The sequence below is a fragment of the Myodes glareolus genome, chromosome 3 (assembly GCF_982192425.1).
Source record: "Myodes glareolus chromosome 3, mMyoGla1.1, whole genome shotgun sequence".
NCBI classification, from domain to species: domain Eukaryota; kingdom Metazoa; phylum Chordata; class Mammalia; order Rodentia; family Cricetidae; genus Myodes; species Myodes glareolus.
In genome coordinates, this window is record NC_142028.1 from 92,585,866 (window position 1) to 92,600,332 (window position 14,467).

Sequence of the window (14,467 nt, forward strand, 5' to 3'; positions counted from 1 at the left end):
TAAATATTCAAGACAGATAAACAGAAGAATTTGGTTACTTGACTTTGGTTAAATTGACCTTGACTTCAGAGCAACCTACAATATATTCCTTAGTCCCTTATTTATGTAAAATTATGATAAAGAGGTAATGAATTTTTTAATAAGATTGTAAAGTGGATTTTCATAAAAATTAGTCCTTTTTACCCACAGGAATAATGTCCCAATTTGTTGGATGCATTCCTATGAATTTAGGTTAAAATTAGTCTTAGTTTCAATGAACAGTCCAAGAGAAATTCACTTTAGAAAATCCTCTTAAGTGAGGTGAGTGAGTTCTGCTGGGCATGGTGGTGCACACCTTTAATCCCGCCTTCACCTCAGAGCAGAGGCAACTGCACCTGTGAGTTCAAGGCCAGTCTGGTCTACAAAGCAAATTCTAGAACAGCCAGACCTACATAGAGAGACCCTACCTTCAAATACCTATTATGATGATATTATATTTATTATATATAAAATAATAATATAATAATTATTTTAAAAAGAGATGAACATGAATGAGCAATATAGTTATTTTACATGGGTAAAATGGTAAGTTTTTATAAACTAGATCATCTTATAAGAAAAGAGCTAGTAAGGCAAAGATGACTGGAATATAGACTGCTTGGAAATGAAGAGGTTTAGTCGTCATAATGGGAATAAATGGCTTTAAGGAATAGAATAAAAAACATTGAATGTAAATGTTCAGTACAAAGAAATAGGTAAATCATGATAAATTCATATGCAAAATCATAATTTGAAAAATGATGTTATGTAACAAACAAGAATAGTGAAAAATAAGTCTATATATCATAATTCTACTCATAAAATATAAGCAAATGTAGATTTGTGTGTATATATAAACACATATGCATGTGTATGTGAGAAATGTTTTGTAATTTCCAAAATGAAAATTATTACTAAATTTTGTTTTGTTTTATGTGTCTGGTTGTTTTCCCTGCATGTGTGTCTGTGATGCCCGCAGAGGTCAGAATGGCATCAGATCCCCTGGGAACTGGGGTTACAGATGATTGTGAACTGTCATGTGGCTGCTGGGAATCAAACCTTGGTTCTCTTGGAGCAGCATGTTCTTCTAAGTGCCAAGCCATCTTTTTAACTTCGGCCCTTTTAAAGGAAATTATTTTGGAGATTTTCTTTAGTTATTAGTGGTCCATGATGATATTTCTCTCTTTTTTTCCCAAGAAGAATAATATAGTTTGGTTTATAGTTTCAATCCATCGTTATCATTTCTTGAGAGGAAATTTCCTTAGCACCTGTGTTGTGTAGTTGTTGCTATACAAGAGCAGAAATGGATATCCCCGTGGACTGTAACAGAAAGTCTTTATTTATAATTCTATTACGGTTTTGTATATTTATCTATATGTCATATGTGTGTGTTGGTCAGCCAGTCTGGGCTCTCGTGTTTTCAGATGGTTGTATTTGTGTGTCTGTCTGTAGGTTGTCTGACACCAGGTGATCGTGTTTGTGTCTGTAGGTTGTCTGGAACCAGTTGAATTGTCTCTGGCCGGAGATGGAGATGTTCTATTTGTGTGTCGTTTTTAGCGGTAAATTCTTGATCTCTGTAGACATACTAAAGAGTAGACTCAGCTGCAAGAGCCGTTTTTCAAGTCTTTGGCAGTTTCACAACAGCTAACATCCCAGTTGCTAAAGCAGGTCATAACAGAACATAAACTCAGGTAACTGGGGTATATCTAATAGGCTACTTCTGGAAGGAAGTTTACAGATCTTGTAGCAAAGGGTGAATAAAGAAGGGTGAAGAATTGGACTGTTAGTGCAGTATTGCTGACTGGAATATTTGGATTCTTATTCAGCAAGGATTATTAATTCCCTACCTTTTTATGTTGTCTTCTTTATTGGCTTGGTCGTTTGTGGCTAAGTAGATGAAGAAGTTCTGATGCCTTCTGACTCCTGTGTGCACCTGCACGTGAAGTCTTGATTTGCTTTATATTGCCGTGACCATGACTAAAAGCAATTTGGGAAGGGGAGGGTCTAAAACGTATTTTTATTTGTAGTAAAATTGCAGTTTATAAATTAACCATTTTTTTAGTATACAGATCAGTATTAAGTATATTCATATTGTTTTGTAATCAGTCTCTAGAATTTTTTCCATTTAGAAAACTAACAACTCCTTATTAAGCCTTGTCCCACCCTCTGCAATTCATTATTCTTTCTGTTTTGTGAGGTGAGCATCTTGAGATGCATCATAGAAGTGGAATCATACAGTGTTTGTCATTTGAGGACTCACTCATTTAACATAGGACTCACTCATTTAACATAATATGTTTTCAAGGTTTAGGTAGGTATTGACATGTTAAACCTCATTTTAGTTGAATAACATTTCACTGTATGTGTGTGTGTGTGTGTGTGTACACTACCATACTTACTATCTGTTTATCCAAGTTAATAGATATTTAGGTTATTTTCATTTTGGGGGGCAGTTGTGAATAATAGTGTTATAAGGAAAGTTGTATAACATTGCACTCCTGGCCTCGCAGGCATGTACAAAACACATTCAGTCCACCTTTAGAAGCCCCATAGTCTTTAATAAGAACCATCCAGAAGTTAAAGTCTCTTTGACTGAAGTCAGTCTCTTAACTCTGAGTCTCTGTAGCATCTACACAAACAATAAAAACAAGGACATAGTCCCAGAGTGTAGTGCCGCAGCGTGGTAAACATTCCCTTTTCAGAAGGAAGGGATCAAGAAATCAAGGCAGACTAAGGAAAGGTCAGACCAGATCCTTCCACATTCCATCTTTAAACCTGCTCCAAGTTTCTGTGAGGCTATGATCATCTTTGTCACAGTGACAACCCTACTTTTGGTAGAAAGTTCTGTATTAGTTACTTTTCTTCCTGGTCTTATCAAATAGCCAATGACAAGCAACTTAGAGAATGAAGAACTTATTTTGGCTAAGAGTTTGAGAAGATTCCCTCCATAATGGAGGGGGAGGCCCAGTAGCAGGTGGCATCATGGTGACAAGGGTATGCAGTTGAGAACTGGAAGCAGAGAGCATTCAGGATGAATAAGTGGGCTGTAAACCTCAGTGCCTGCCCTCATTGACCTACTTCTTCCAGTCAACCTCTACCTCAGTGTGTTCCATAGTTTCCCAGGCCAGCTCCACTGGGTGGGGACCAGGTGTGGAAACACATGAGTTTATTCGGGATATTTTACATTAAGCTATAATAAAATCATTTATTTATTGGTTAATTGGATTTTTCACCATCACGGTTGTTTTTCCTGAATTGTAGGGGTTCTTTAAACATTTGAAATACTAATTTGTAGTCAGACATACACTTTGCAAGTAATTTTATCCCATTTTAAGGTTGTCTTTTCATTCTGTTTATTTTGTTCTTAATGTAGTAAGTATTAAGTTTTGATACAGTTTGTCTGTTTTTTTATATATCCCTGTACTGTCACATTCAAGAACAAATTCTTCAAGTCCATGAAGAACTTTTAAAAAAAAGTTTTATAGTTTTAAGTCTTGCATTTAAGCATTAGGTCCATTTGGACTTGACTTTTAGATAAAGTCTAAGTAAGGATCCCGCTGTATTAGCAGCCCCCATAGCCATATTTGTTGGAAAGAGTGCCCTTTCAACATTGAGTCATATTGGCATCCTTTGTCAAAAAACCCTTGACTAGACTGGGAATTGACTAGACTAGCTCAGTGATTAAGAGCACTGTGCTGCTCTTGCAGAAAATCTGTTTTTTTTTTTCTTCTAGGATCACATGGTGCTAGGGATTTGAAACCCTCTGTGGCTCCCACAGGGGCCAGGCACATATGTAGTGCACATACATAAATGGAGGTAGAAGAGTCAAGACTTAATTTTTTAAAAACTTGACTGGACTTCCTCTTCTGTTTCGTTGTGGGCATATCTCATTTATTCATTATTGTTACATCAGTGTGACCTGATAAATGTGGGAGAAAAGATTTATTTTGGCTAATTGTTTCATAGGGAGTCTAACCATCCAAATGCCTGAAAGACACCAGGGAGGGAGGACCTATTTGGGCTCATGGTTGTAGAAGGATTCCAGCCATCCAAACACCTGACAAAGAGGAAACCCTCATTTTGACTTAGTTTCAGAGGAACTGCAGTCCTTTTGGAGCAGAGTTGAGAAGGCTGTTTGTGACCATAGGTGCATGAAATGACATTTCTTTAAATTGTGGTTTCCAGAGAGCAGAGGATGCTTGACTGGAACCCAGTGTACTTTATCACAACCAGGCTCCACTTCTTAAGTGCTCATAACCTGCAAGCCTGTGACCCTCTGTTCGAATCAGAACCTGTGGCTGGCGTCCCAGAGTTAAAGTGCATCCTTTGTCTTCATTCGGGCCCCGGTTCTGTCCACTTGTCATCAGCCTCACATCCGGAGTGAGGTCTCTACGCATTCTCTTTTCCTCAAGCTTCAGGTTTCTCTTGAGATTTTTTTCAAATTTAAGCTGGGTTTTTCTTTTTCTGTCAAAAAAATCATTGGAATTTTGATAGGAATTTCATTAATTGTGTATAATGGTTAATGTTGATTCCTAACTCTGTTAAATCTTTCACTTCACAAATTTAGAATATCTTTGGGAATTTTTGCATTTTTATTTCTTACAGCAACATTTTACTATTTTTTATTGTATAGATTTTTAATTTCCTTGGTTATGTTTATTCTTTTAATTTTCTTTTTAGAATTCCTCAGTGTTAATATGTACACTTTGTATACTGAAGGTTTTTTGTTTATTAGTTTTAAGGGTTTTTTTGTTTCTTTGTTTGTTTGTTTTGAAGCAGAATTTCATTATATAGCCTAGGCTAGCTGAGAATGTGCTAGGCCTGACGTGAGTGGGCCTCAGAATTTGAATGCTGGGATAGCCGTGAATGCGGGCATGCTCAACAGCGGCTAGCATACAGGGTTGGATTTTTCTCTTCCTGCATGAAATCTTTGGAGTTTTCCACATAAAAGATTGTGCTGTCAGAACAACAACAACAAAAAAGATGATGATGATGCCGATGATGCCAAGTGTAGAGGCACACACCTTTATTCCCAGCACTGGAGAGGTGGAGGCAGGTGGGGCTCTGAGTTTGAGGGCAGCTTGGTCTACAGAGTGAGTTCCAAGACAGCCAGGGCTACACAGAGAAACCCTGTCTCCACAAACCAATAATAATAATAATAATAATAATAATAATAATAATAATAATATAAATAAAGGTCACACTGCCAGTAGAGATCATTTCACTCTTTTCATTTCACGTGTCTGTTATTTCTTTTGCTTGCTGATTGCTCTGGCTCTAACCCCAGCACAGGTTTGTATACATGCTAAACTGGGTCTCCTTGTCTTGTTGCTGATTTTAGTGGGAATGTTTTGAGTCACTCTTGAGAATGTTAGTCATGTGCTTTTCATATATAGCTTTATTAGATTGAGATAGTTTCCTTGTATTCATAGTTTTTTGAGTGTTTCTATAGGGAAATGATTCTGAATTATTTTTTAATCCTCTTTTGCACAGATAATTATTCCTCTTTCCTCTGACATCCCATTAATGTGTGCTGTATTAATTTTTAGTATGTTGAAGCATCCTTACATTTCTAAGTGCATGTATTTTTAAAACCTTAGCTAAACTTTTTTATGTTTGCCTCTGACAGCTAGAAAAGGTTCTACAGCAAGGAGACATTGGAGAGTGTGCAGAGCCATATATGATTTTCAAAGAAGCTGACGCCACCAAGGTACCTTGTTAGGCCCTGATTTTCCCATGTCACTGCTATTGTAATTTGGGAAAAATAAAAACATGTACGGTCCTTTTAAAAATTTTACTGTTAATTTCTTTCTTTCTTTTTTTTCTTTCATGCTGATCCCTGTTTTCTTTGTCATTTAGCATGTGTCAAGTCCTGTGCTAGTCTTAAGGGTCTCTTCTACTTACATCTACTTCTTCAAAAGTTGTTTTTGGTGGGAGAGGCAGAGAGATAACTTAGTGTGGGTAAAGGCATTTGCTGTGCAATCTTGGTGACCTTAACTTGACCCCAGACTCCAAAATATTCTCTTCTGCACTTGAAGACACACACAATGAAGCACTCCTCCCATGATTCAGCTTCCACTAATAGTATTAGTAGTAATTGTAATTTCAGTAGAGCTTAATAAATATTTCTCTTGATGAGAACTAAGCAATTAACTTATAAATCATTTAAAAGTTCTTGTTGTTTACAAAATAGAGATGTTGATGAAACTTCCTAGCATTGAAATTACTGTGATTTTTGTCATCTTTAGAGAAAAGAAAGATGGGCGAGGGTCATGTGCACATATTATCTAAGTAGGAGGCTAGGAAAGAGCGTAGTGTGGTATCATTAGCAGCTGCCAGTAATGAAATATCCCAGCTATGACTTGTAAAGTTGTTTTACTGTGAAGGAGGGAAATAGCTGAGCTGATTTCTAACAGTCTGTAAATTACAACAACGTGAGGATGGGAGCAGGGACACAAACAGACCAACAATAAAAGAAAGAAAGGAAAAACACTGCTGCTGCAGGACCGAACTCTGGAGTGTGATTGTGGGCCAGCCACATGCCCACATGTAAGTCATCCTAAAGCTGGCTCAGAGTTCAGGGCTCTGAAACCTGTCATTTCCTGCATTTAGAGTGAGGTGTGTGCTGCTGAGTGTCCTGCTGTGGGGCTCAGCTGGTGTCCTAGTTTGCTTTCTATTCCTGTGATAAACACCATGACTAAAAACAGCTTGGGTCATATCTACAGACACCCATAGTCCATCTGACTCAGGATTACTGTTGCTGCGGTGAAGCATCAAGAACAAAGCAACTTGGGGAGGAAAGGGTTTATTGGGCTTACATTTCCACACTGTAGTCCATCGCTGAAGGTAGTCGGGACAGGAACTCAAACAGGGCAGGAACATGGAGGTTTGCTCAGCCTTTATGCAGGCTTATAGAACCCAGGACTACCAGCACAGGGATAGTACCAACCACAGTGGGCTGGGGGCTGGGCCTTCCGGGCTGGGTCCTCCCCCATTGATCACTAATTAAGAAAATGCCTTACAGCTAGTTCTTATGGAAGCATTTTAATTGAGGTTCCCTCGTCTCTGATGACTTTAGCTTATTGCAAGTTGACATAAAGCTGGCCAGTGCTCCATCACTGAGGGACATCAGGGCAGGAACCTAAAGGTAGAAGACCATGAGAAATACTGATTACTGGCTTGTTCCAGGTTCATGTTTCTGTCTTTTTCATACCTCCTGGGACCACCACTAAGGTGGCACTGCCTGCAGTGGGCTGGGCTCTCACACTTCAGTTACTAATGAAGAAAACATCCCACAGACTTGACTACAAGCTAATCTGATGGAGGCAGTTTTCTGAATTGAGGTGCCCTCTTCCCAGATGAACCTGGTTTGTGTCAAGTTGACAAAAACCTAAAGAGTACAGCTAAGGGATATAGAAAACTACCAAAATGGTACCAGTATCTGTTGCTGTGTCTAGTGTACATCCAAAAAAGTTCTTGCTTAAAGAACCCGAATATCACATATAGCTCATTTGGTAGACGTCTTTGCCAGCATGCACAAAGCTAGTTCACTCCCCAGCACCTCGTGAAACTGTTGTAGCTTTTGCCTGTAGTCCTGGGGTGGAAGTGGTAGGATGGAGGTCCAAGGCCGTCCTTCAGTTCGTAGCAAGTTTGAGGACAGTCTGGAATGCATGAACTCCTGACCAAAAAGAAAAGAAGGAAGAGAAAGTCGCCTAAATACCAAGCGTGCTTCTATCTATCAGTCAATGTAAGTATGTACAGAAAAAATAGACTAAGGCACTGGTGTACTTATGAGTTTATCCTGTAGCAGAACTGATTTAATGTGTTAAATTATACCCAGGGGAAAGCCATAACACTTTAACGTGAATTTAGCTACACAATTAAAGATCAGAAAAGTTTATCATGAGCTCAGATCTTTGTATGAGCAGTTTTTTTTTTGTTTTTTTTGTTTTTTAAAGAAAAAATTTGAGAAAGCCTCAGTTTCTGAGAAATTTTTAAGGAAGACTCAGGTTTTATCTGGAGCTCTTAAAGGCAAACCTCTTCTAGATCTCTTTCATTTCTAGTTGTTCTGGCATTAAATCTTGTGTTAAAAAGATGGTTTATGGTGTCACTTCCTTTCTTGAAAGATCACTTACAGTACATCCATGTGCTTGGCCCTCTCACCTTTCTGTTTTGTCAAGGTGATGTAATCATAAACAGAGATTTCAGTGCTCTCTGTTCCATGCATCCCTTCGTAGAATGAGTTGAGGTGCATTGTTCAGATTGTATTTTAACTGATGAAAGTTGCTGTTTTCTCCTCTTCACGTTGAGGATAAAACCTGGGTCGTTGCACGTGATGGGCAAGCAAGCACTCCACTTCTGAGCTGCATGCTCAGCCTTTGTTTTGCTGTCTTTGCTAAGAACTGAACACTTAACCTGCCCTCTGTACTGTCTGAAATAGCCCTTAGGTGGTTACCTTCAAGTGTGATCATGGATAAAGTTATGTTTTACAGAATAAGGAAAAATTGGAGAAGCTGAAAAGTCAAGCTGATCAGTTCTGCCAGAGACTTGGGAAATACCGCATGCCTTTTGCTTGGACAGCGATTCATTTAATGAATATTGTTAGCAGTGCTGGCAGTTTAGAAAGAGATTCCACAGAAGTAGAAATCAGTACTGGAGGTAAGATTGCTTTGTATATGTTATTTTTAAAGCATTAATCTCTCCGCCTTCTCTAGGCTCACTTTATTGTAGCCCGGGCAGTGTCCTGCAACTTGTTAGAAGATTTCCTTAGCTGGGGCTGGAGCTACAATAATAATAATGCCTATAATCCCAGTGCTTGGCTGAGTCAGCAGCAGTTTCAGTTCCTGGTAGAAAAGACTTCATTTATGAGGCTCTGCCACCTCTCACCCTAAATCAAAAAGAAGGGGAAATAAATTTAAATATTATGGTTTTTTTTAAAATACAATTTGCATGTTATAAAGTCACCCATTTAAAGTGTATGCTACGGTGCTTTCTTTTGCTGTGATCATGGGGCTCTAAAAGTACCACCAAAGTCAGTGTTTAGAACATGTTCATACCTTTTAGTAATTACTCCTCATTATCCCCAAATTCCCAAGCCCATCCCTAAACAGTCCCTAGTATACTTTCTGTCTTTATGGGTTTGTTTATTCCAGGCATTTAATGTAAATAGAATTAAATAATGTATGGTGTTGGTGGCAAATTTGTTTTATATAATGTTTTTACAGGTATATTACCTGTGTGTAGCATGTTTTGGTATTTGATTTCCTTTTGTTGTCATGACACCCCATTGTATATATATACTGCATTTTGTTTAGTCTGTTCCTTATTGATGATAATTTGAGTTTATGAAAATACTACATTATTATATAATCATTTTTATTTGTAAAATCTAGTGATGGCACTTGATTCGTTAATATAATAATTTTAGTGCTTTGTGTTTTTTCCTTCAGTTTAGTTAAAGGTTTGTCAGATTTTAGTAGTCTGTTGACTTTATTTTTTTAGTTCCTGTTTTACTTATTTCCATTCTACCACTGTTCTTATGTAACTTTCTGTTTTCTTTGGGTTTAGTTCCTGAAAAAAGGTTTCAGTGCATAGTGATCCTCATGACTTGATTCTCATTGTTGTCATGGAGACATGGGGAATCACGCCCAGCTTCTTTAGACACATAGTTTCCTAAAGTGTGAGATGAAATTACAGTTTCAAGAGTTTGTTTTCTTTATTTTAAATTTGAGTCTTGCTATTAGCACAGACCAGCCTTGAATTTATTGTTCCTTTCGTTAGTCTTCTGAGTGCTGGGATTATCAACTGTGTCATGTCAGATGAGGTATTTCTTTTGATTAGAAGCATTTCTGGTGATTACGTCCCCCAGAGCCTGTAGCAATATCTGGCTATCATCACCTGCCCTAGAACCCTGCTGTAGCAGTATCTCACATGTTTTGGTGTGCTTCATCTCCATATTTCTTACTTTCTGATTTCCTTTGGGAACATCTCTTTCTTAGTAGCTTTTTAGAAATAGTGTTTTCTTTTTCACCTATGTATATTTGTGAATTCCCTAATTATTCCTTTATTGTTAATTCATAGTTTATTCAAGTCTTAGTAAATATTTTGTTTTCATCTTTTGGTCTTTTCATATCTTGTCTTACATCTTGAAGAATGTCCTACAACTTGTTGATAATAGTATGTATTCTGCTTTTGCTTAGTAGAGTATGGTATAGCCGTCCTTAGACCACAGTGCTTGCATAGTTATAAAATTCTTCTTTCTGTGTTAATCTTTAATATTGTTGTCCTTTTAGTTCACAAAGTGGGGTTATGTTGTATGTGTGGGTTTGCATTCCAGCAGCATGGAGGGGAAGATTATCATGCCAAGTCTTTGAACTTGCACCTTGTTTGAGTTAGTTTCAGCTCAAATGCTAAGGCTGAGAGACAGTTATAGCTCACTTAGGTGGGTCCTTCATAGTGGTGCATAGTTCTCTTGTGCCGACTTGCTGCATCGGTGGTCATACAGTTAGATCATCATATGCTAGAGACTCCATATTGGCCACTGTAGAAGTGAGGCAGAAGATTCAGATGGTACGCTTTCTTACTCCTTTCCCCAGTAGTGAGTCCTTCTAGAGTAACCTGTCAGCTGAGTGAAGTACAACTTTCAACACGAATGGATTATTTCTCATATTTACTTTGTATAAAACTGACAGTTTTCTTTCCTCTTCTTTGGCAGAACGCAAAGGTTCTTGGTCAGAGAGGAGGAACTCTAGTCTTGTTGGTAGGCGGTCTCTGGAAAGGACAACCAGTGGCGATGATGCTTGCAACTTGACCAGCTTTCGGCCTGCCACCCTCACTGTGGCAAATTTTTTTAAGCAGGTAATGCTCTGTTATGTAGGGACTTAGGAGAGGTGTTAGTACAGGGTCTCACCTGCTTTCAGGAGAGTGGTAACTGCTCTTTCATGTATGTCCATGCCATAATGTCAAGGACTTCTAACAACTTTCCGAATAAAAATGAATATAAGAGTAAAAACTAGTAAGAATATGAAATAATTGACATTGTGTTTATTTTATCACTAACTTTATTTAAATGTTTACATTGACATTTTTAATGCATTAAAATTTGTCTTTTATACCTATATCTTATTCAGTTGTAATTATGAACTTTATTTTAATTGTTATTATCTTTAATTCTGTGTGTGCATGTGTATCTGTGTGTGGGCATGTGGGAAGTTCCTTGCAGAGACCAGTGACATCAGATTGTCCTGAAGTCACAGTTACAGGTGGTGAAAGCCCGTATTATTATGGGTGTTAGGAACTGAACTCGGGTCCTCTGCAATAGAGCACATGGTCTTCACTCTGAGCCGTCTCTAGCCCCCAGTGGCCTTTACTCAAGCACTGACAGCTTGTGAATTGTCAGAGTGATTTGTGCTTCCCCACCCACCATGTGCTGAACTTGGCTAGCTTACCCGTGGTTCATGGAGCAGAACTTCCAGACCCCACCTCTGTGCTGAAGTGTTGTAGAAGTAACAACATACTTTTTTTTTTAATCAGACATTTTATTCTTGAAGATCTTTTCTGTCTACTTCAAATCAAATCAATGTTTTTTCACATGTCATTTCACGGAAACCAATTTAGTAGGTAACATGCAGCTTTAAAAAAAGAGTTTTGAAAATCTAAAAAATAAGTGCATTTCATATATTGAGTTTAAATATTGCTTCCCAGATCCCTCCTTTCCCCCCTCTTTTTTTTTTTAATGTGAATGCATTTGTACGTGTATGCATATACTGGGTTTTGATGTCAAATGGGTTTTATATTGTGAATGAAGATTAAAAAAATTAAAAATGTGTTTTATGTGACCAGATGACCCAAAACTATGGAAGAATGAGAAGAAAACTTTTTATTAGTGTGACAGACTAGTGAGATGTACCAACCATAAATTTGGGAGCAGATAAGAAGACGCTAAGAATTATCTCTGTACCTCCTTCTGAGGTCTTATTCTGAGTGGGATGGAGCAAACCCTGGCCTCCTAGTGTGTTGTACTTGAGAGGACAAGAGCAGAATGCATGTGCTTTGAGTTGAAGAAGTCTCCTTGAAGCCATGGTCCGTCAACAGCTTTGAGCATGGATGGAGGGCTTTAAATTAAAGCATTATTTAACATATGTAAAACAAAATGAGTTATCTGTATTGATGGTAATATGTAATGTTTTATTACATGTGTACATTATGTAATGTTTATGTAGGTTAAACAGTCCAACTTCTCAAATTTTGGTTACATCTTTACTGTGAAAACTACATGTTCTCACAGTATTTTGAAATTAGAGTTCATCATTTCAATCTATAATCATTCTGTTGAATAGTCACACTCTAGTTGGCTCTGTTTTTAGTACTAGGAGTGGGGTACCGTACAAATACTCATAAAAAGTTAAAAATAAATGATTGCTTGAAACACAGGGCAGTGCAAAGCTTTGCAGTTGACATTCTTTATTGAAAATATTTAGCTATAAATATGTACTATTTTGTAGGCATTTTAAATAGCTAGTATATTATACATTACAAAAATGCAAATTAAGTGAAAAGCCAAGACTGTGGTTTTATTTAACAAAGTAGAATTCAGTCAATAAATTTCCCTTAAATGAGATTCAGCTCCACTTCCCCATTTTGTGAGAAATTACTCCCTGTAGTTGTAGTGGTATAGTTAATTATGTAATGCTTCAAGTGTCCACAATTGTTAGAAATACACAGAGGTTTTAAAAGAAAAGTAAATCCATACAGCGTTTGTAAAGGCATTTGGCTTATATATTAATAAGCTTGTTTTTGTGTGTGTGTCAGGGGCACACAGTACTAAACAAGCAATGATGTGAAGAGTTTTTCAGCTTGACCACTCTCGTGAGTTTAACTTCTTCCCTCATGTGGAGATTGGCTGGATCAGCTGATCTAGATTGGTTTCTAGAAAAACTCAGTTTTTCCGTCCTCTACTAGAGGCAGAAATTCAAGAACGGGCTAGCCAGCTTGTATGAATGCTCCAAAAGTCTCAGTTTAGGTATTTGTAGAGGGGGGTGCGTAGAGCCACGCATAGGGAAGGAAATTATGTCCCACCCAGTATAAGGCACAGAAACATATGGTAATCATCACTAAAGAATGAGGGCTAGCTGGGTGGTGATGGCCTACGCTTTCAGTCCCAGCACTCGGGAGGCAGAGGCAGGTGGATCTCTGAGTTTGAGGGCAGCCTGGTCTACAGAGCGAGTTTCAGGACAGCCAGGGCTACACAAAGAATCTCTTCCTGTCTCAAAAAACAAAACAAACAAAAGAGTGGAGATTAGTAATAAAATTTAATGCATTAAGAAAGTAAAAAGTCTAGAGATAACCTTCAGTTATCTATATGAAGGTCTATATTCTGTGCTCAATAAAGAGAATATGCAGCTAATGTAAAATTTAAATTAATCCTATAAAGCCTCTACCTTTTATTTATCTATTTTTATTTTTTTGGTTTTTCCAGATAGGGTTTCTCTGTATATCCTTGGTTGTTCTGGAACTCTCTGTAGACCAGGCTGATCTTGAACTCAAAGAGATCTGCCTGCCTCTGATTCCCAAGTTCTGGGACCAAAGGTGTATGACACATCTTGGCATGATTTTTGTTTTATAAAGCTACATTTTCTATCTTTAACTCAATAAGAAAACTATCTTAGCAGTACTAAGTCAAAATAGCCACTGGTGAGACATTGCAGTCATTTTCCCAGGTAACGTTACAAAGGGAGTTCTGTCTTCCATGCTTTAAAAAAAAACGTGAGCTGGCACAGAAACAAAGAGGCTGAAATATGTCCAAATCACTTACAGTGATAGGATCTTGCAAGCAGTACTCAGACATGACAGTAAAGCACGTAAAAAATAGGTAAAGATTTGCTTTCTAATAAAATATTAAAATCAACCTAAATATTTGTAGTTCAAATTAAAAAAAACACAAACACAATTTAGGTTTTCTCCCCCCCTCCTGCTTTTCAACATCAGCTGTGGCCTTTTGGAGTTCTCTCTCTGGTCTTTATATCAGGATAGTTGTGTTATTCCTAACTTCATTATTTTCGTTATTTATTTTTGTGAAAATGTAGCATGTCTAAAGATTTTGGATTTGAGAAGTTTTGGAATATAAAGTTAACAAGAGATATATGATCTAAAGCGAGACTTGTAATTGTCCGATGTTCTTGTATTTGACTTCTTTTGGTTCCATTTTATGTCTGCATTCTTAATTTTCTTTTTATGCCTACCTTTAATTTGCATCGATTGTCTGCATACTAGATGTCCTATAATACTTTATGGGCTAAGTAATAGATCATAACTGTGTACATAAATTAAGATGATTGGTAGCATTATAAATCTCAGGCTTGAAAACAAGAGACAGGTTAGGAAGCTATTTATTCTAATAAATACGTCAGTCTTTCACTCTGGCAGCACCATATGCAGAAGTCGGGGTTTA

At 37.5% G+C, this 14,467-nt stretch overlaps 1 protein-coding gene and 1 long non-coding RNA gene across 6 annotated transcripts in view; one reads left to right on the top strand and one right to left on the bottom strand.

The window, feature by feature from the left end:
• The window catches only part of Dock7 (dedicator of cytokinesis 7), a 192,184-nt gene that overhangs the window by 51,165 nt on the left and 126,552 nt on the right, over positions 1 to 14,467 (top strand). For all 5 annotated transcript variants that reach the window (XM_085686298.2, XM_085686294.2, XM_085686295.2 and 2 more), the window contains exons 10-12: positions 5,648 to 5,728; positions 8,511 to 8,676; positions 10,733 to 10,875. In XM_085686298.2, coding sequence (XP_085542424.1) covers positions 5,648 to 5,728; positions 8,511 to 8,676; positions 10,733 to 10,875 — 390 coding nt within the window. The remainder of the gene's footprint in view (positions 1 to 5,647; positions 5,729 to 8,510; positions 8,677 to 10,732; positions 10,876 to 14,467) is intronic.
• LOC146895105 (uncharacterized) lies at positions 6,808 to 7,699 on the bottom strand. The gene is made up of 2 exons (XR_015000858.2): positions 7,580 to 7,699; positions 6,808 to 7,159 (listed from the first exon to the last, which is right to left on the bottom strand). It is a non-coding gene; the product is annotated as an uncharacterized LOC146895105 (long non-coding RNA).